This window comes from Urocampus carinirostris, chromosome 9 (genome assembly GCF_059441175.1).
Source record: "Urocampus carinirostris isolate Australia breed hairy pipefish chromosome 9, RoL_Ucar_1.0, whole genome shotgun sequence".
Lineage (NCBI taxonomy): Eukaryota > Metazoa > Chordata > Actinopteri > Syngnathiformes > Syngnathidae > Urocampus > Urocampus carinirostris.
In genome coordinates, this window is record NC_142357.1 from 43,750,489 (window position 1) to 43,772,072 (window position 21,584).

Below are 21,584 nucleotides of genomic sequence, written 5' to 3' on the forward strand. Positions count from 1 at the left end.
AAAGAAAGAAAAAAAAACGACTCAGGAAAAAAAAACTGAGAAAACAACAGTGGAATAAAGCAAAACAAGATAAAGAGAAAGAGAGAGAGGGAGAGAGAGAGAAATTGAAAGAGAGAGGGATATAGGGGGGTAGGAGAACCATAAAGGAAACAGAAAGGAAAAGAGAAAGAAAAAAAAGATGAAAGAGAGAGAGAGAGATTGGCTTCCTGTCACTATTTAAACCCCCGTCCGTCACCAGTTGTCAGTCCGTCTTCGAACATCAGTTTACTCTAGGCCAGCTTTTCGACCCTGACTCACTCTTGTTTCGGCTCCTGTCTGTTTCCCGGCTTCGACCCATTTTCTGATTTCAACCACGTTTTTTGCTCTCCTGTCCCGGTTACTGACCCGTTTTTTCCGTTTCCTAACAGCAGAACTAAGTGTACCAACAGGAGACGGCTACCCACCCCCGATTTTTCCGGGATCATTTATACATTTCAATAAACAAAGCAAAGACATCCTACTATTCCCCTATTGGCTATGTGTCATCTTCTCCCCGCATGATGGTGTGTCGGCTCCGCCATACATTGTATGACATTATTTATCTACGTATTCCTATCGTATATATTTGTAGCTAGGCAGCACGGCGGCACAGTGGTTAGCGCGTGTGCAACACAGTTCTTAGGTCATGAGATTGAACCTCCTATGCAGAGTTTGCATGTTCTCCCTGTGCTTGCGTGGGTTTGCTCCGGGAACTCCGGTTTCCTCCCACGATCCAAAAACATGCATGTTAGGTTAATTGGCCTAACCAAAATGTCCCTAGATGTGAATAAATGAATGAGTAAATGCCCCTAGGTATGAATGAGCGAGCCAATTGTCTGTCCCTGTGTGCCCTGTGATTGGCTGGCAACCAGTTCAGGGTGTCCCCTTATCCAGCACCCCCGCGACCCTAATGAGGATGTCAGGTTCATTGGTAGTCCTTAAGTATGCTTGTCTGTCCCTGTGTGCCCTGTGATTGGCTGGCAACCAGTTCAGGATGTCCCCTTCTCCAGCACCCCCGCGACCCTAATGAGGATGTCAGGTTCATTGGTGGTCCTTAAGTATGCTTGTCTGTCCCTGTGTGCCCTGTGATTGTCTGGCAACCAGTTCAGGGTGTCCCCTTCTCCAGCACCCCCGCGACCCTCATGAGGATATCAGGTTCATTGGTGGTCTTTAAGTATGCTTGTCTGTCCCTGTGTGCCCTGTGATTGGCTGGCAACCAGTTCAGGGTGTCCCCTTATCCAGCACCCCCACAACCCTAATGAGGATTTCAGGTTCATTGGTGGTCCTTAAGTATGCTTGTCTGTCCCTGTCTGCCTTGTGATTGGCTGGCAACTGGTTGAGGGTGTCCCCTGCTCCAGCACCCCCGCGACCCTAATGAGGATGTCAGGTTCATTGGTGGTCTTTAAGTATGCTTGTCTGTCCCTGTGTGCCTTGTGATTGGCTGGCAACTGGTTGAGGGTGTCCCCTGCTCCAGCACCCCCGTGACCCTACTGTGGATAATCCGTGCAGATAATGGATGGATGGATATTTGTAGCTATTTCTTTCTTTCTCTGGTAGGATTGCCTCCCGCTACGTAGCCGGTCGACTATCGAGAAAATAAAATAAGAATAGACGGGGACACACAGCGATGTCACCCCTCGAGTTTTCCAATCAAAATCCCAGAAAAACCACGCAGTAGCATGTCACCAGGACAAAAACACACGGGCTAACTCGACGTGGCGGGAGAGGAACAAACAAAACCCCGACGCCGTGTTCCCGGGTTCCTCGGGGCGGTCGGCGGTCTTCCGCGATAGGCAATTTCACCCGCCGGTCGATTCGGTAGCGACACTGCCGCCGGGGCGTACGCGTCCTCCATTTCTATGATAATTCGGGCCTCCGCGAGCGGAGGCGACACCGATACCATTCGTTTCCGTTTTATTCGCCGGGGCGGAAATCTTTAGCCTGGCGGAAGTGATCGGCCGGCTCCTTCGCGCCGGGTGACGGTTCCCTTCTCGCCTTCTTACGCCCGTGACTTATTAGGAAGGGATCCGGAGAGCATTCCCCGTCCCTTCGCTCCGCCTACTGTTTGTTCCTTGCACGTTATCGCATCCGTCTTGTTGCCGTGATAAAATTGTTTAAAAAAAACTTTCATTTCTTCCTGGATAAAGTACGTTAAAAATGAGAGAAAGGGAGAGAGAGAAAGAGAGAGAGAAATAATAGAGGGAGAAAGTAAGAAAATAAGGGAACAAGAGAGACAAAAATACTGGGAGAGAAACAAAACAGAGAACAAGAGAGACAAGGAAGGAAGGAAGGAAGGAAGGAAGGAAGGAAGGAAGGAAGGAAGGAAGGAAGGAAGGAAGGAAGGAAGGAAGGAAGGAAGGAAGGAAGGAAGGAAGGAAGGAAGGGAGGGAGGGAGGGAGGGAGGGAGGGAGGGAGGGAGGGAGGGAGGGAGGAAGGAAGGAAGGAAGGAAGGAAGGAAGGAAGGAAGGAAGGAAGGAAGGAAGGAAGGAAGGAAGGAAGGAAGGAAGGAAGGAAGGAAGGAAGGAAGGAAGGAAGGAAGGAAGGAAGGAAGGAAGGAAGGAAGGAAGGAAGGAAGGAAGGAAGGAAGGAAGGAAGGAAGGAAGGAAGGAAGGAAGGAAGGAAGGAAGGACGGAAGGAAGGACGGAAGGAAAAGAGAAAGAAAGACGACAGAGGAAAAAAACTCGGAAAAAGACAGATTAATAAATTAAAACAAGATAAAGAGAAAGAGAGAGAGAGAGAAAGTGAGGGGAGAGGAGAGAGAAATAATAGAGGGAGAAAGTAAGAAAATAAGGGAACAAGAGAGACAAAAATACTGGGAGAGAAACAAAACAGAGAGACAAGGAAGGAAGGAAGGAAGGAAGGAAGGAAGGAAGGAAGGAAGGAAGACGACAGAGGAAAAAAACTCGGAAAAAGACGGATTAATAAATCAAAACAAGATAAAGAGAAAGAGAGAGAGAGAGAAATTGAGAGAGAGAGAGTGAGGGGAGAGGAGAGATAAATAATAGAGGGAGAAAGTAATTAAATAAGGGAACAAAAGAGACAAAAAGACTGAGAGAGAAACAAAACAGAGAACAAGAGAGACAAAAAAGAAAGGAAGAAGGAAGAAAGGAAGAAAGAAAGAAAAAAGAAAGAAAAAAAGAAAGAAAAACGACAGAGGAAAAAAACTTGGAGAAAGACAGATGTATAAATCGAAACAAGATAAAGAGAAAGAGAGAGAGAGAAATTGAGAGAGAGAGAGAGAGAGAGGGGGAGAAGAGAGAGAAATAATAGAGTGAGAAAGTATGTAAATAAAGGAACAAAAGAGACAAAAAGACTGAGAGAGAAACAAAACAGAGAACAAGAGACAAAAAAGAAAGGAAGAAGGAAGAAAGGAAGAAAGAAAGAAAAAATAAAGAAAAAAAGAAAGAAGAAAGAGAAAGAAAAACGACAGAGGAAAAAAACTTGGAAAAAGACAGATGAATAAATCGAAACAAGATAAAGAGAAAGAGAGAGAGAGAAATTGAGAGAGAGAGAGAGAGGGGGAGAAGAGAGAGAAATAATAGAGTGAGAAAGTATGTAAATAAAGGAACAAAAGAGACAAAAAGACTGAGAGAGAAACAAAACAGAGAACAAGAGAGACAAAAAAGAAAGAAAGAAAGAAAGAAAGAAAAAACGACAGAGGAAAAAAACGAGAAAAAGACAGATGGATAAATCCAAACAAGATAAAGAGAGAGAGGGAGAGAGAGACATTGAGAGAAAGAGAGAGGGAGAGAGAGAAAAAATAGAGGGAGAAAGTAAGAAAATAAGGGAACAAGGGAGCCAAAAAGAATGAGAGAAACAAATCAGAGAACAAGAGAGACAAAAAAAGAAAGAAAGAAAGAAAGAAAGAAAAAACGACAGAGGAAAGAAATGAGAAAAAGACAGATGAATAAATCCGAACAAGATAAAGAGAGAGAGGGAGAGAGAGACATTGAGAGAAAGAGAGGGAGAGAGAGGGGGAGAGAGAGAAATAATAGAGGGAGAAAGTAAGAAAATAAGGGAACAAGGGAGACAAAAAGACTGTGAGAGAAACAAAACAGAGAACAAGAGAGACAAAAAAGAAAGAAAGAAATAGAAAGAGAAAGAAAGAAAGAAAGAAAAAACGACAGGGAAAAAAACTGAGAAAACAGAGGAATAAATCAAAACAAGATAAAGAGAGAGAGGGAGAGAGAGACATTGAGACAAAGAGAGGGAGAGAGAGAGAAATAATAGAGGGAGAAAGTAAGAAAATAAGGGAACAAGGGAGACAAAAAGACTGTGAGAGAAACAAAACAGAGAACAAGAGAGACAAAAAAGAAAGAAAGAAATAGAAAGAAAGAAAGAAAAAACGACAGGGGAAAAAAACTGAGAAAACAGAGGAATAAAGCAAAACAAGATAGAGAGAGAGAGAGAGAGAGGGGCGGGGGAGAGAGAAATAATCGAGGGAGAAAGTAAGAAAATAAGAGGACAAGAGAGACAAAAAGACTGAGAGAGAAACAAAACAGAGAACAAGAGAGACAAAAAAGAAAGAAAGAAAGAAAGAAAGAAATAGAAAGAGAAAGAAAGAAAGAAAGAAAGAAAAAACGACAGGGAAAAAACTGAGAAAACAGAGGAATAAAGCAAAACAAGATAGAGAGAGAGGGGGGAGAGAGAGAAATTGAGAAAAAGAGAGAGGGAGAGAGAGGGGGAGAGAGAGAAATAATAGAGGGAGAAAGTATGTAAATAAAGGAACAAAAGAGACAAAAAGACTGAGAGAGAAACAAAACAGAGAACAAGAGAGACGAGAAAGAAAGAAAGAAAGAAAAAACGACAGAGGGAAAAAAACTGAGAAAACAACGGAGGAATAAAGCAAAACAAGATAAAGAGAGAGAGGGAGAGAGAGACATTGAGACAAAGAGAGGGAGAGAGAGGGGGAGAGAGAGAAATAATAGAGGGAGAAAGTAAGAAAATAAGGGAGACAAAAAGACGGTGAGAGAAACAAATCAGAGAACAAGATAGACAAAAAAGAAAGAAAGAAATAGAAAGAAAGAAAGAAAGAAAAAACGACAGGGGAAAACAACTGAGAAAACAGAGGAATAAAGCAAAACAAGATAGAGATAGAGAGAGAGAGAGAGAGAGAGAGAGAGAGGGAGGGAGAGAGAAATAATCGAGGGAGAAAGTAAGAAAATAAGAGGACAAGAGAGACGAAAAGACTGAGAGAGAAACAAATCAGAGAACAAGAGAGACAAGAAAGGAAGGAAGAAAGGAAGTAAGGAAGTGCAGCATTATTATCAGCCATCTTGCTGCTACAGGTACCAGCAATAACAAAATAACATATTTTTTCCTCTATTTTTCCCCTGTTATTTTTACCTCGCTTTTTTTTCTGTATTATTTCATCTTTTTCTTTTCTTTTTTCCCTTCTTTAATTCTTTTTTTCCCTTTTCTTTTTTTCCATCTATTTTACTTTTTTATTTTCTTCTTTTTTTTTCCTTTTTTCTGAAAAAAAAGTTGAGGTCTGGTTACTATAAGTCTCTGCAGTTTGTCTTCTTATTTTTCACACTTAAAGCGACAGTGGTCAAAATTGTACACACTGTCCCTTTAATGTTTTTGTGCCTAGATTTTTTTTCTCTTATTTTATCTTTTTCTTTTCTTTTTTTCCTTCTTTAATTCTTTTTTTCCCTTTTCTTTTTTTTCCCATCTATTTTCCTTTTTTATTTTTTTATTTTTTTCCTTTTTTCTGGAAAAAAAGGTTGAGGTTTGGTCACTATAAGTCTCTAGTGTTTGTCTTCTTTCTTTTTAGCACACTTAAAGCGACATCTAGTCGTCAAATCGTACACACTGTCCCTTTAATCTAAGTGCAGCATTATTATCAGTCATCTTGCTGCTATAGATACCAGCAATAACAAAATAACACTTTTTTTCCTTGTTTTTTTTTTGCCTAGCTTTTTTTCTCTCTTATTTCTTCTTTTTTTTCTTTTTTTATTCTTGAATTCTTTTTCCCCTTTTTTTCCATCTATTTTCTTTCTTTTTTATTTTCTTCTTTTTTTTCTTTTTTTTATTCTTTAATTATTTTTTCCTTTTTTTTCCATCTATTTTCTTTCTTTTTTATTTTCTTCTTTTTTTCTCTTTTCCGAAAAAAAAATGTTAAGGTCTGGTCACTACAAGTCTTTACTGTTTGTCTTCTCTTTTTTAAGCACACTTAAAGAGACATCTAGCGGTCAAATCGTACACACTGTCCCTTTAATGTTTCTGTGCCTAGCTTTTTGTTCTCTCTTATTTCATCTTTTTCTTTCCCTTTTTCCCTCTATACTTCTTTTTTTCACTTTTCCTTTTTTCCCAAAAAATAAATGTTGAGGTCCGGTCTCAATGTAGAGTCAAAAAGAAAAAAAGTGTTATTTGAGGAATGAAACCCGAGTGGAAGGGACAGACTTTCATGTCCAGAGTGGACAAAAGACACCCCAAAAGAGTGTTTTTCTTTCTCTTTTTTTCTTGTTTTTCTTCCTTTTGTCCTCCGGCGGCGCTCCATTATTTGTTTTCCGTGTTCTAATCCCGGCCCGCTCGATAATATTCTTTGTGCGGTGAAATTGTGTGTCGGGAGCGAAGAAGAGGACAGAATAGAAGAATGAGAAAAAAGGACTTCTCCTTTTGTCCCTTCTACCTGTCCATTGTGACTTTTTTCACTCCGGCTGAGATAAAGTCCTCATTAGATGTTGTTTTCCGGCCCTGAGCTCACGATGGCCGCGAAGAAAGGAAGACAAAGTGGAAATGGATTACAGAAGTGCGCCCACAAGTGCTGAGAAATGCCTCCGGAGTGTATATTTAGATCCATTCAGTGTTTTGACATATTCTGCATGTTCTTACTTTCATGTTCTGTTCAGTACAAACAAATTTCCTCCCGTGTCCTCGCTCTTGTTTTGTTCATCTTTCGATATATTCTGCATGTTCTTACTTTCATGTTCTGTTCAGTACAAACTCGTTTCCTCCCGTGTCCTCTCTCTTGTTTTTTTCATCTTTCGATATATTCTGCATGTTCTTACTTTCATGTTCTGTTCAGTACAAACTCGTTTCCTCCCATAGTTTTCTTCCCTTACACCGGGTCAGTGTTTTGACATATTCTGCTTTTTTTTTTTCACTTTCATGTTTTGTTCAGTACAAAGTAGTTTCCTCCCGTGTCCTCGCTCTTCTTTTGTCCATTTAGTCAGTTTTTTGACACGTTTCGTTTCGTCTACCTTTTTTGTTCCGTTCAGTACGAAAGTGCCATCTCCCTTTCATGTTTTGTTCATTTAGATCCAGTCAGTGTTTCGATATATTCTGTATAATCTTACTTTTATGTTCTGTTCAGTACAAACTAGATTCCTCCCGTGTCCTCGCTCTTCTTTTGTCCATTTAGTCAGTTTTTTGACACGTTTGGTTTCGTCTAACTTTTTTGCTCCGTTCAGTACGAACGTGCCATCTCCCTTTCATGTTTTGTTCATTTATATCTAGTCAGTGTTTCGATATATTCTGCATGTTTTCACTTTCATGTTCTTTTCAGTACAAACTAGTTTGTGTTCTCTCGTTTTGTTCACTTACATCGAGTCAGTGTTTTGACATATTTTGCATGGTCTTACTTTCATGTTCTGTTCAGTACAAACTAGTTTCCTCCAGTGTCCTCTCTCTTGTTTTGTTCATCTAGTCAGTATGTTGACACGTATTGTTTCGTTTTCCTTTTGTGTTCCGTTCAGTACGAACGCGTCGGTTTTCGAACATACTCCAAGCTATCTCCCTTTCATGTTTTGTTCATTTAGATCTAGTCAGTGTTTCGATATATTCTGCATGTTTTCACTTTCATGTTCTTTTCAGTACAAATTAATTTGTGTTCCCGTGATGTCTCTCTAGTTTTGTTCACTTACATCGTGTCAGTGTTTTGACACATTTTGCATGGTCTTACTTTCATGTTCTGTTCAGTACAAACTCGTTTCCTCCCGTGTCCTGTCTCTTGTTTTGTTCATCCAGTCAGTGTTTCGACACGTTTCGCATCGTCTTCCTTTTTTGTTCCGTTCACACCCGAGCCATCTCCCCTTCATGTTTTGTTCATTTATATCTAGTCAGTGTTTCGATATATTCTGCATTTTTTTCACTTTCATGTTCTGTTCAGTACATACTAGTTTAGGTTCCAACACTTCCTGTGTCCTCTCTCTTGTTTTTTTTCATTTAGTCAGTTTTTTGACACGTTTTCATTCGTCTTCCTTTTTGTTCCCTTCAGTACGAAAGCGTCGGTGTTCCAATCTCCCATTCATGTTTTGTTCATTTAGATCTATTCAGTGTTTCAATATATTCTGCATGTTTTCACTTTCATGTTCTTTTCAGTACAAATTAATTTGTGTTCCCGTGATGTCTCTCTAGTTTTGTTCACTTACATCGAGTCAGTGTTTTGACACATTTTGCATGGTCTTACTTTCATGTTCTGTTCAGTACAAACTAGTTACCTCCCGTATCCTCTCCCTTGTTTTGTTCATTTAGTCAGTTTTTTGACACGTTTTGTTTCGTCTTCCTTTTTTGTTCCGTTCAGTACGAACGTGTCGGGGTTCCAACACACCCCGAGCCATCTCCCTTTCATGTTTTGTTCATTTATATCTAGCCAGTGTTTCGATATATTCTGCATGTTTTCACTTTCATGTTCTTTTCAGTACAAATTAATTTGTGTTCCCGTGATGTCTCTCTAGTTTTGTTCACTTACATCGAGTCAGTGTTTTGACATATTTTGCATGGTCTTACTTTCATGTTCTGTTCAGTACAAACTAGTTTCCTCCCGTGTCCTCTCTCTTGTTTTGTTCATCCAGTCAGTGTTTCGACACGTTTCGCATCGTCTTCCTTTTTTGTTCCGTTCACACCCGAGCCATCTCCCCTTCATGTTTTGTTCATTTATATCTAGTCAGTGTTTCGATATATTCTGCATTTTTTTCACTTTCATGTTCTGTTCAGTACATACTAGTTTAGGTTCCAACACTTCCTGTGTCCTCTCTTGTTTTTTTTCATTTAGTCAGTTTTTTGACATATTCTGCATCTTTTCACTTTCATGTTCTGTTCAGTACAAACTCGTTTGTGTTCCAACACTTCCTGCCGCCAAAGAAAAGGAGAAAAAAAGGAAAAAGTGAAGATGGATTACAGAAGAGCGCCCACAAGTGCTGATAAATACCTTTGCGTCTCCATAAAAGCATCCGGAGTAATTACTCCGGACTGTATATATATCACATATATCCATACATGACCTCTCCTCTTATCTCCATCACATTGTCTCCACTGAATACAGCTATTCATTAACTTTCCTCTGGTGTTTGTTAGCGCTCGAAAAAATGGATCCTCTGGATAAATTAAGAGAGATGCGCTGAAAATATTCCTGTCGAACGCGATAATTTTTCCGTTTCGGGAGAAAGAAAACAGAAAAACACTGTTTTACATCTAAAGTGAGGCGAGCCGTTCGAAGCTGGCTTTCAATTGGGGGCGAGCATTGGCACAAAAAGGGTGCTTATTTTTCATTTTACTTTTCCTAAAAAGGATGTCAAAACTGAAAACTGGCTTCCCCTCGTTTCCGTTGGCTTATTTTTCAGTGAATGAGAGACAGGGAGACAGACAGTGAGAGAGAGAGAGAGAGAGAGAGAGAGAGAGAGAGACAGAGAGAGAGAGAGAGAGACAGAGAGAGACAGAGAGAGACAGAGAGAGACAGAGAGAGACAGAGAGAGACAGAGAGAGACAGAGAGAGAGAGAGCGAGAGAGAGGGGGGGAGAGAGAAAGAGGTAAAGAGGCAGAGACAGAGAGAGGGAGAGAAAGAGAGAAGGGGGAGAATCAGAAAGGAAAAGGAAAAGAAAATGAAAGAGAGAGAATAATAGAGAGAGAGACAGAGAGAGAGGGGGAAAGAGAGAGAGGGGGAAAGAGAGAGAGAGAGAGAGACAGAGAGACAGAGAGAGGGAGAGAAAGAGAGAGGGGGGAGAACCAGAAAGGAAAAGGAAAAGAAAAAGAAAATGAAAGAGAGAGAATAATAGAGAGAGAGAGGGAAAGAGAGAGAGCGAGAGAGAGGGGGGGAGAGAGAAAGAGGTAAAGAGGCAGAGACAGAGAGAGGGAGAGAAAGAGAGAAGGGGAAGAACCAGAAAGGAAAAGGAAAAGAAAAAGAAAATGAAAGAGAGAGAATAATAGAGAGAGAGGGAAAGAGAGAGGGGGAAAGAGAGAGAGGGGGAAAGAGAGAGAGAGAGAGAGACAGAGAGAGGGAGAGAAAGAGAGAGGGGGTAGAACCAGAAAGGAAAAGGAAAAGAAAAAGAAAATGAAAGAGAGAGAATAATAGAGAGAGAGAGAGGGAAAGAGAGAGAGCGAGAGAGAGGGGGGAGAGAGAAAGAGGTAAAGAGGCAGAGACAGAGAGAGGGAGAGAAAGAGTGAGGGGGGGAGAACCAGAAAGGAAAAGGAAAAGAAAATGAAAGAGAGAGAATAATAGAGAGAGAGGGAAAGAGAGAGGGGGAAAGAGAGAGAGGGGGAAAGAGAGAGAGAGAGAGAGACAGAGAGACAGAGAGAGGGAGAGAAAGAGAGAGGGGGTAGAACCAGAAAGAAAAAGGAAAAGAAAAAGAAAATGAAAGAGAGAGAATAATAGAGAGAGAGAGGGAAAGAGAGAGAGCGAGAGAGAGGGGGAGAGAGAAAGAGGTAAAGAGGCAGAGACAGAGAGAGGGAGAGAAAGAGTGAGGGGGGAGAACCAGAAAGGAAAAGGAAAAGAAAATGAAAGAGAGAGAATAATAGAGAGAGAGGGAAAGAGAGAGGGGGAAAGAGAGAGAGGGGGAAAGAGAGAGAGAGAGAGAGACAGAGAGACAGAGAGAGGGAGAGAAAGAGAGAGGGGGAGAACCAGAAAGGAAAAGAAAAAGAAGATGAAAGCGAGAGAATAATCGAGAGAGAGAGGGAAAGAGAGAGAAATAGAGAGAGAGGGGGGAGGGAGAGAGAGAGGGAAAGAGAGTGAGACAGAGAGAGAGAGAGAGAGAGAGAGAGAGAGAGAGAGAAAGAGAGAGGAAGAGAGAACCAGAAAGGAAAAGAAAAAGAAGATGGAAGAGAGAGAATGAGAGTGAGAGAGAGGGAAAGAGAGAGAGAGAGAGAGGGGGGGAACTCTCTGTGTCTCTTTTTTTCTCCTCCTTTGTTGCTCTTTATTTTTTTCTCTCTCTATTTTCAACATCTTTTGCTCTAACTTCATTTTTTCCTTTTCTCTCTTCCTACCCTTTGCGCTTTCTTTTCTCATTTCTCTCCTCCTGTCTTTCTATTTCTCTTTGCATTTCTTTCTTCCTCTCCCTTTTCTTTTCCCCCCTCTCTCACGACTTTTTATCTCTTTTGTTTCTCACGCTCTCTTTCCCTCTCTCTCTATTTCTTTCTTTGTCCCGCCCTTTCTCCTTTTCCCTCCCTCTTTCTCTTATTTCTTTATCTCTCGTTTTCTTTCTCTTTAATCTACTAGTCTTTCTACTTTTCTAGTTTTAGTCCTGAGTTTTAGTCAACTATTTGTTCTTTTTGTGAAGTTTTTCCATCTCTGGGAGTTTTCACGTAAAGTCGGCACCCGTAAAAGAGTCGTTAGCTTAACGCGAGCGCGATAGCTAATTATTAGCCGGACGCTAATTGAGGCCGCCGGCTGTTTGGAATCAGATCGTGAACCGAATCGTCGCTCGCCGTCTTTAATTGACTCGGGAGACTTTCCGGAGCACTTTCTTCAAAACAACTTGACAAAGTGTCATCGTTTTGCTCCGGTTGTTTTTCTTTCATGTTCTGTTCTTTCTTAGAAACGAAGATAAACCTATTGTCAGCAAGATTTACCTTCCCTGAAATATGAAAGACGAAATTGTACATGGCTACTTGTATGTAACATATATATATTTATATGTAATTATATAGCATATATCAAAATGTGACTGGTGCTGGCACAGCGGGGTAGCAGAAGGATGCAGACGGTGGAAAAGATGGCTGATTACAATTAAAACTTTTACCGTATTTTCCGCACTGTAAGGCGCACCCCGAAAAAATAGTTTTTGGTCCTATATTTGACATACATAAGACGCACTGGATTATAAGGCGCTACAATGGGAACGTGGACAAAACAGTCAGATGGTTCAGTCCAACTGATTACCCCCTTAATATTCCGAAAGCTTGCAAACAAGCAAATACGTGTCGAGAACACGTGCGGTGTCCGTACGATGTCACTCAAATGCATCGTTCCATCATTCGGAAGGTTCAAGTCTTGGGATTCAAGAAATGCCAACCATTCCTTAGTTTCTATTTTCTTTTTCGCTCGCAACTTAACTGTGCATATGACGATAAACACTTGGAATTGAGTTTCATTTAAAAAAAGACACTCCATTCCATCCATTATCTGCACCGCTTATCACAGAAACATCGAGTTCAGTCTGAAACAAGATACAGGGATAATATATAGCCGGAGTAGCGCACCGAAGTCGTTGCGTTCAATAATAATGTGCAGCCATGGTCCTCTTATATCCGTGAGTTTAGTAAATCCAGGAGAATAACATATTTACAAATACAGTATAGTAAAAAATGCTTTCTGTATGCCGTCAACCACGTGCTATACGCATTCATCTTTTTCGGCCAATTGCAGGCTTTGTTTTGCCGTTTAAGCCAATGCCAGCCTGTAAATGATAAAAAGGATCCGCCCCTTGACCTCCGAATAACTTTAGCCAAATTGTCTCCTTGTCTCGTTCCATCTTTGTTCTGTCCATACGTGCGAGTGTTTCGTTGTGATTTTTGGTCCTATGGATTCCACTCAATCGGATTTATCGCCGAGGCTCATTACAGAATCTTTGTACGAAACACGTTATGCGTCTGATGCTATCCCCAGGATAACGAGATACGGTTGTTCACTCTATTTGTCTCATTTCCTCTTTTGTCTCGTCCGGACATGAGACTAAGTCTTTGTGATTTTTGTCTCTCGAATTCTATTCCATGGTATTGTTGGTAAATTTCTCACAAGACTCATTTCACATCTTAGCTAGCACCAGGATGATGAGATGAGATCACCAAATTGTCTCCTTGTCTCATTCCTTCTTTGTCTCGTCCGGACATGAGACTGAGTCTTTGTGATTTTTGGCTCTCGAATTCCATTCCATGGTATTATTGGTAAAATTCTCACAAGACTCATGTCACATCTTAGCTAGCACCAGGACAATGTCTCCTTGTCTCGTACCTTTGTTTCCTCGCTGATTTGTCCCTTTTATTCTTTGTCTCGTCCGGACATGAGACTAAGGCTCTCGAATTCCATTCCATAGTATTTTTGGTGAAGGGTCTATGCCTCGAATTATCACAAGACTCATTTCAAATCTTAGCTAGCACCAGGATAATGAGATAAGATCATCGATTCGTCTCCTTGTCTCGTTCTATCTTTGTTTCGTCCATACGTACGACTGTTTCGTTGTGATTTTCGGTTTTATGAATTCCACTCGATTTATCGCTGAGACTCAATGTCGAATCATCGTGCGACACACGTTACGCGTGTGATGCTACCCCCAGGATAATGAGATATGATTGCTTATTCCCTCGTCGATTTGTCTCATTTCTTCTTTGTCTCGTCCGGACATGAGACTAAGTCTTTATGATTTTTGGCTCTCGAATTCCATTCCATGGTATTTTTGGTAAAATTCTCACAAGACTCATTTCACATCTTAGCTAGCACCAGGATAATGAGATAAAATCGCCAAATTGTCTCCTTGTCTCGTTCCTTCTTTGTTTCGTCCATACATAAGACTGTTTCGTTGTGATATTCGGTTCTACGGATTCCACTCTGATTTATCGCCGAGGCTCAATGCCGAATCTTTGTACGAAACACGTTACGTGTTTGATGCTATCCCCAGGATAACGAGATACGGTTGTTCACTCCCTCGTCGATTTGTCTCGTTTTTTATTCGTCTCGTTTGGACATGAGACTAAGTCTTTGGGATTTTTTGGCTCTCGAATTCCGTTCCATGATATTTTTGGTGAAGGGTCTATCCCTCAAATTAAAGCAAGACTCATTTCACATCTTAGCTAGCACCAGGATAATGTCTCCTTGTCTCGTTGCTTCTTTGTGTCGTTCTGACATGAGACTAAGTCTTTGTGATTTTTGTCTCTCCAATTCCATTCCATGGTCTCACAAGACTCATTTCACATCTTAGCTAGCACCAGGATAATGAGATAATATCACCTAATTGTCTCCTTGTCTCGTTCCGCCTTTGTTTCGTCTCATTTTGTATTTGTCTCATCTGAACATGAGACTAAATCTTTTGTTATTTTTGGCTCTCGAATTCCATTCCATGGTATTTTTGGTAAAATTCTCATTAGACTCATTTCACATCTTAACACCAAGATAATGAGATAAGATCACCGTTTCGTCTGCTTGTCTCGTTCCTTCTTTGTTTCTTCCATACGTACGACTGTTTCGTTGTGATTTTGTTGAAGACAAGACCAATTTGTTGAATCGTCTCATACGGGTTCAAAGAATGCAGGAATCAAAATGACGTAAGAGGGAGTTCTTTTTTATTGATACACAATTTCAACAAGAGACTCAGCGAATCACAGATATCCCTGTGTCTTTATAGTTTTCAACATAGCACGTGTACCCGGTTTGGCCCCGTCCCTTTTCACGCCTGAAGGAGTACATGCCCAGGGTTCCATCCTTATTTGGAAGTGTTTTTAAGTTTATGCCGGTTTATGTCACCTTGCCCTTTGCCGTTATCTCTTGTCCTCCCTTAAGGAGGATTGTTTATACTAACTCGTCCGCCGAGACCTTCCCGAGATGTAAGCAACAATTTTCGGTTCTACGGATTCCACTCGATCGGATTCATCGTCTGCGTACAAAACACGTTACACGTGGGATGCTATCCCCAGGATAAACAGGATACGGTTGTTCACTCCCTCGCCGATTTGTCTCGTTTCTCCTCCGTTTCGTACGCACACGTGATGATGTCGTTGTGTCTTTTGCTTCGTTCGATCGGATTAATGGCTGAGGCTCAATGCCGAAACTTCGCACCAGATCCGTTCCACTCGGTCGCTAACGCCCGATAACAAGCTAAGATGAGTTAGCTCGTCTCGTGTCTCCTTTGTCTCGTCCATTTGAGAGAAAGAGATGTATGGTGAGGCGTGTCGTGCTGACAGCGACTAAAATAAACATTGTTTGGGCGAACCTCGGTTAAATATTTATGACGGAAAAGCCTGATAGAGAGCGGGCGGGTTTTTTCGCTCTAATTAAGCTAGTGGGAATTTGTTGCGCCTTGTAGGTAAACAGACGGCATCCTGGGAATTGCCGTGCAAATTAAATGCTCCGCTAATGTTTTCCTCATTACCGGATGAAACGAAACATTTAGCGCTAGCTTTCCGTTCGTCACCGGACCGTCTCTTAACGGGTCGAACTGGTAAAGAGGACCGTTGTAAAAACAGATGAATAAACACAGTGGTACCTCTACTTACAAACGGTTCTGGGAGTACCTTCTTAACCTGAAACGTTTGGAAGTTGAAACGCCTTTTCAGTGGAAATGCGCTAATCCGTTCCAAGTCCCGCAAGACGATGACATTTTTTTTAAAGATATCATAAAACATAATGTGAAAAAACATCGAATAAAGGAAATTATAGAAATTATTATTTTATATTTTTGAGTCGTGTTCCTCGAACAACTGATCCAACGACGTCTGCTTTTGACAATCCAATGGAAATGCGTGATAGCCCGACCAAGGTGATTTATTTGCACAAAATCTGGAATTTTGCAGAAATGTCTTTAATTGGGCTGATGGAATGATAGATAGAAAGATAGATAGATAGATAGATGGATAGATGGATGTCTAGATGGATGTCTAGATAGATGGATAGATGTCTAGATGGATGTCTAGATAGATGTCTAGATAGATAGATAGATGTCTATCTATCTAGACATCTATCTAGACATGTATCCATCTATCTACATATCCATCCATCTATCTATCTAGACATCTATCTAGACATCTAGACATCTCTCTATGTATCTAGACATATATCTATCTATCTAGACATCTATCTAGACATCTAGACATCTATCTAGACATCTATCCATCTATCTAGACATCTATCTAGACATCTATCTAGACATCTATCTATCTATCTATCTATCTATCTATCTAGACATCTATATAGATGTCTATATAGATGTCTAGATAGATGTCTAGATGGATAGACTTCTAGATAGATAAATAGATGTCTAGACATCTAGACATCTTTCTATCTAATCTATCTAGACATCTATCTAGACATTTAGACATCTCTCTATGTATCTAGACATATATCTATCTACCTAGACATCTATCCATCTATCTATCTATCTATCTATCTATCTACCTAGACATCTATCTATCTATCCAGACATCTATCTATCTATCAATCTAGACATCTATCTAGGCATCTATATAGACATCTATCTATCTATCTATCTATCTATCTATCTATCTATCTAGAAGTTATCTATCTAGACACCTATATAGACATCTATCTATCTATCTAGAAGTCTATCTATCTAGACATATATCTATCAATCCAGACATCTATCTATCTTGACATCTAACTATCTATCTAGACATCTATCTATGTATCTATAAAAAAGCATCAGAACGAATAATAAATACATGATAGAATCAGATTACCCACAATAAACATAAAACAAGAGGGACATCAAGTGAATGGAGTAGATGTCCATCAGGGAGGGGAAAGGGCAGGCAATGAAGCGTTTGTTCTAACTCTCTTCTTCTGTTTTGAATCCTCAGCCACGGAAGTCAACCTCCAGAAAGCGTTATCCGAAGCCTCCGAGACCTGCACCCAAGAATGTTTGATCCTAGGCCACTCGGACACCTGCTGGATGCCCCCCGCCCTGGCCCACTTCCCCCCTGCCGGCTTAAGCCCCGCCTCCCCGCCCCCCGTCCTCGCCCACTTCTCCCCCGCCGGGAGCCCCGCCTCCACCCCCGCCTCCGCCGCCATTTCGGGAACGCTCCCTTCCTTCGGATACCCCCAGAGCTGCACCCGGGGGGGGGACCTGGGGGACGGGCGCCACACCTTGGGCAGGTCGGTCCCCAAAAAGGAAGACCCGGAGCGAGGCTTCGACCGCTTCTACAGCACTTTGGACCGACGTAAGAAAGAGGACGGCGTCAAAGTCATCCCCCTGAAGAGTTTTTCCTCCCCCGGGAAGCAAACGGCGACTGCCGGTACCGGGGGTTCCTTCCTCCGTGAGCACCAGATGTGAGGAACTCGGACTCCGTTCGGTTTTTAAGGACTTTGTCCGTAGTTGGAACAGAACGGGCCTGGTTTTTCCAATAGGACCACCTGAAAAACCGATGTCATCGAAGTCTTGGACTGTTGTACTACAGCACTGTTGGCAAAGGACTCTGGACTCTGTTCAGTTTTTTCAAGGACTTCATAGTTCAAGCCTGGTCTTACCACATGAAAAGGGATTCCATCAAGTACTAAAGACCTTGAGATTTGTATTATAACAATATTATATCAAAGACACGAGGAATGCTTTAAAAAATCGAAAGACCTCCTCCACCTTATGGACCAACACCAAACCCACCAGGAGAAAAGGGACAAAAAGACTTCATGGTACATATAAAACTCCACGATTTCAAATATATCATCAAATTATCATCATCAAAGACAGGAAATTGAGCTTTGTTGTGATGTGTGCCACGTTGTCCCGTACTTCCCGTTTGTTCCCGCAGAAACCGATGTAAACCCACCACGATTAGCATTTGCGCTACGTGCTAAACGGTGGAGGAGAAGTGAAAAACGGCTCTTTGTAATCACAGCGGTGAAAAAGTGACAGACTCTGACTTTGGCGAGCACATGTACATCTACCAAATGTAGCTTTGTCGTGATTGGTGTGGGGTCTAAATCGACCTCTTACAGCTATTTACAAGTTGGCTAATCGCTAATAAAGATACACTAGGCATTCCACTAGTTACAACTGCAATTGGAGAGGGGGAGGGGCCAGGAGAGGAGAAACTTCATGTCGGTCTGCTTGGGCGCGCTCCTAACTCTGGGGGCCCTTCCCCCACGAAACTGTTTTATTTAAGTAGACCAAGAACAAAGGAGAAAGAAACCAATACCCGAAACAGAAATGTGATACCACCTGGTTTAGAAATACACACTTTTGAGGAAATACCCCAAGCCCACCTTACAATTTCTCCCAATTTCTCGTTTCCTCATTGCCTATTTACTTGTACAAAAACACATGTGAACGCATTGAGGCCTTGGGTCTTGTTGAGTTTAAAAGGACTCTGAGGAATCACAGTATTAGGAAAAGTGGCTGGTTGAAATCCCACAACAATGATACAGACAGATAGATAGATAGATAGATACTTTATTCATTCCCATTGGGAAATTTACACTTCCAACAGAATCCTTTTGTTGTTTATTAACAGATTAACAGGATGGCCTCGGGGTGCTGTGTTTGTAGTTTAACAACAGCGGAGTGGATGACGTCACACGCTAGGCCAAAAGTTGGATGGAAATCTTTGTGCCCAGGGTTACACCGCTTCATGTTCACGTAGATAGCGAGTCCGCCTCTTCTCCGCTTCCCGTAGGCTTTTGTGTCTGTCTGCCCTAAAAGCGCTGAAGCCGGGTAGCTCCACGTTAGCGTCCAGGATGCTAGACGTGAGCCACGTTTCCGTAAAACACAGCAAACTGCACTCCCTGTACGCTTTGATGTTTTTCACCAGGACAGCAAGTTTGTCGGTCTTATTTGGTACCATGATTACAGACGGTACCGAAGACTTATAACGCCGCTAGCCGCTTAGCTAGCTCCGGGTCTGCATCCACGATAGGGCCCCTTCATCACGCCGGCACAAGAATTCTTCAGGGCAAGGAGTTGATTCCCCGAATAAACGCATTTTTGTGCGCTAAAATCCATAACCATAGTATAGTGAGACATGAAACTGGTATCAGTGTTGATTTTAGCTGTGAAAAGTGATGGGTCCCGGGGACTCGCATGCTCAAAAATCTATGGGTCCCAACAGAGATCTATGGGTCCCCAAAATTTTGTGTTATCGCGGTTGAAATTGTAAATCGGCGACAAATATATCATATAAATCTGTATATTTATTCAGTTTTAATCATCACAGTTTATTGGTAATACAAAGCAGTTATCACTTCAGATTTTTCAGTTCATATATTCTTTGTGGTTTGCTGTCCCGCCATAGTTGTAATGGCTTCTCAAAGTCCAATCCATTATCATCCTCCTCATAGCGTCACCAGGAATATAATTGAGTCCATTTTGGCAGAAAAGTCATTTTTTTGCTAGTATTCTTTTGTTTATTTTCTTTCGTCGAAACCTTCGATTCAACACGCGTGTTTTCCTTGCCTCAGCCGTCTTCTGAAGAATTTCTGCGCCGTTTTTTCGTGCCGGAATTATTGCCGTTATCACTTTCTGCATTATGTTTCGACTTATTACCGACACTGACGAAATTACCACAACAATGACGTCATCTCGAAGCAACGAGTCCTCGTTTGCCCAGATCGGTGCGAGACCAAAACAACAATGGCCGATCTGCCTGACGAAACGTTTGGAGTGCGGTAAATCTTTGTTTAAAAAAAAAATAAGTAATCGGGTAATAATGACAATTTTGTGTCAAAAAAAGTTGCGTCCCCAGCAAAAAATGACGCGTCTAGGACGCAGGGACGCGGTCAAACCGGAACACTGTGGTATGCGTAAAATATACATATAAAACTACAACGTGTGAAACAAAGTACGGATTTAGCATCATCACATGACTCATTAGAGGCCCAGGATGTGAGCAAGAGAAATAGGACACACTACAAGTGTCAAATATTTTTTTAGAGATTTGAAATCCAGCAAAAAAAATGCACATACACAACTCCAAGATACAAAAGATGCTAGCTCATTAGCATCAAGGGCACGGAAACAAGCGTAAAGTGTTCGTTTTTCGTGACAAACGGTGTCTCGCACGACCCGCGTCTTTAGCGACCTATTTACTCACGCGAGAAAAAAAAAAAAAAACTCTAAACGCGCCGCGTCGCGTAAGCTAATTCGGGCTAAATGCTAATTTAGGCTAAATGCTAATTAGGGGCCCAGAGTGTAATATTATTCTGCAGAAAGTCCTTTGCTTTGTCTGGGCTGCTTTAGAAGTCTATTTTTGGTCAGGGGGGGGGGTTAGAGGAAAGATTTGAGGGAGGGGGCCGGGGGGGGGCACTTTTTTGAAAAGCTTAACTAGGCCACTTGGTAGAAAGCGCTAATCTTTTTTTTTTTCTTTTTTTTTCAGCCAATCACGATTTTTCCTTTTTTTTTCCAGCCAATCACAAAGTAGGAACATAAGCTCGGTTCATTGGCCGAGACAGGGGTGTCGAAGTCATTTGAGGTGCTCGGGGGCCACGTGCGAGAATTTTTTTTAGGAGAAAGGAGAAAGATGGAGAGAAGGAGAAAGAGAGAGAAGAAAATAGAGAAAAAAGAAAGGGAGACATAGTGATGGAGAGAGAGAGGAGGTAAGAGAGACAAAAAAGGGAGAAATGGTCTGATAGAGAAAGGACAATAGAGATAAAAAGGGAGAAAAAAGAGAGAGAAAATAGAAAGAAAGGGACAGGAAAAGAAAGGGAGACATAGTGATGGAGAGAGAGGGAGAGAGAGAGAGAGAGAGAAGGTAAGAGAGACGGAAAAGGGGAGAAATGGTGTGATACAGAGAGGTCAATAGAGATAAAAAGAGAGAAAAAAAGAGAGAAAATGAAAAGAAAGGGACTGAAAAATAAAGAAATAAAGTAAGGAAGAAAGAGATAAACAACTGTTTAAAAAATAAGAGACGAGAAAGAAGGAGATATAGAGAGAGAAAAAGAGTAAAAAAGAAAAAAAGAAGCAAAAAGTGATAAAGAAACAAATAAGAAGGGAGAAAAAAACGTAAGAAAAATAGACAGAGAGAAAGAAACAAGACCAAAAAAAGAGAGAAATAGAAATAAAGGGGAGAAAATATGACAGAAAAAGACAAGGCAAGAAGGAAAGAGAGAAATCTGAAAGAGAGCAAGAAAGAAAGAGAAAGACAGCGAGTGAAAGTGAAAGGGAGAGAGAGTGGACGTTCCCCTGACCCTGACCGGAAATCGGACAACGTTACGTCCCAAACACGCTTTCTTGCTAGCTTGACGCCGTTAGCTCTTGATTAGCGCTAAATGCTAATTGCCGTTTCTTATGAATGACGCTAAAGCCCGTTGCAGTAATTTTATTTCCACTGCTTTTGTGTTATAACACGGTCTGACGATTCGCAGTTCCTGGAATAAAAGGAGAAAATTTTCCGGATTACAAATCGCACCGGGGGTGAAAATTCGTAATCGGTCATGGAGGGGAAAAAGAAAGAAGTCTTACCCAAATAGCAGATGTCTTTTCAAGTGTCCATTTTGAAGTCATAAGGGGAACATCATCTAGTACGTGGTAATGGATTTTTTTCTTCTACCAATTTTGGATGTTTTGGTCCAAAAAAATTGCCTGTTTTAAGTGGGAAAAAAAAACTGGAGAGAATAATAAACAGGAAAAAAAATAGACGAAAACAAAACTGTAAACCGATATTACGCAGGACAAAATAAACGGGAACAATAC

The 21,584-nt window shown here is 41.3% G+C and overlaps 1 protein-coding gene across 1 annotated transcript in view; it reads left to right on the forward strand.

The window, feature by feature from the left end:
- The window catches only part of pcdh11 (protocadherin 11), a 341,850-nt gene extending 323,619 nt beyond the window's left edge, over window positions 1-18,231 (forward strand). The window contains exon 7 of the mRNA XM_088343958.1: window positions 16,762-18,231. Coding sequence (XP_088200084.1) covers window positions 16,762-17,234 — 473 coding nt within the window. The 3' untranslated portion in view covers window positions 17,235-18,231. The remainder of the gene's footprint in view (window positions 1-16,761) is intronic.
- The last annotated feature ends 3,353 nt before the right edge of the window (window positions 18,232-21,584 follow it).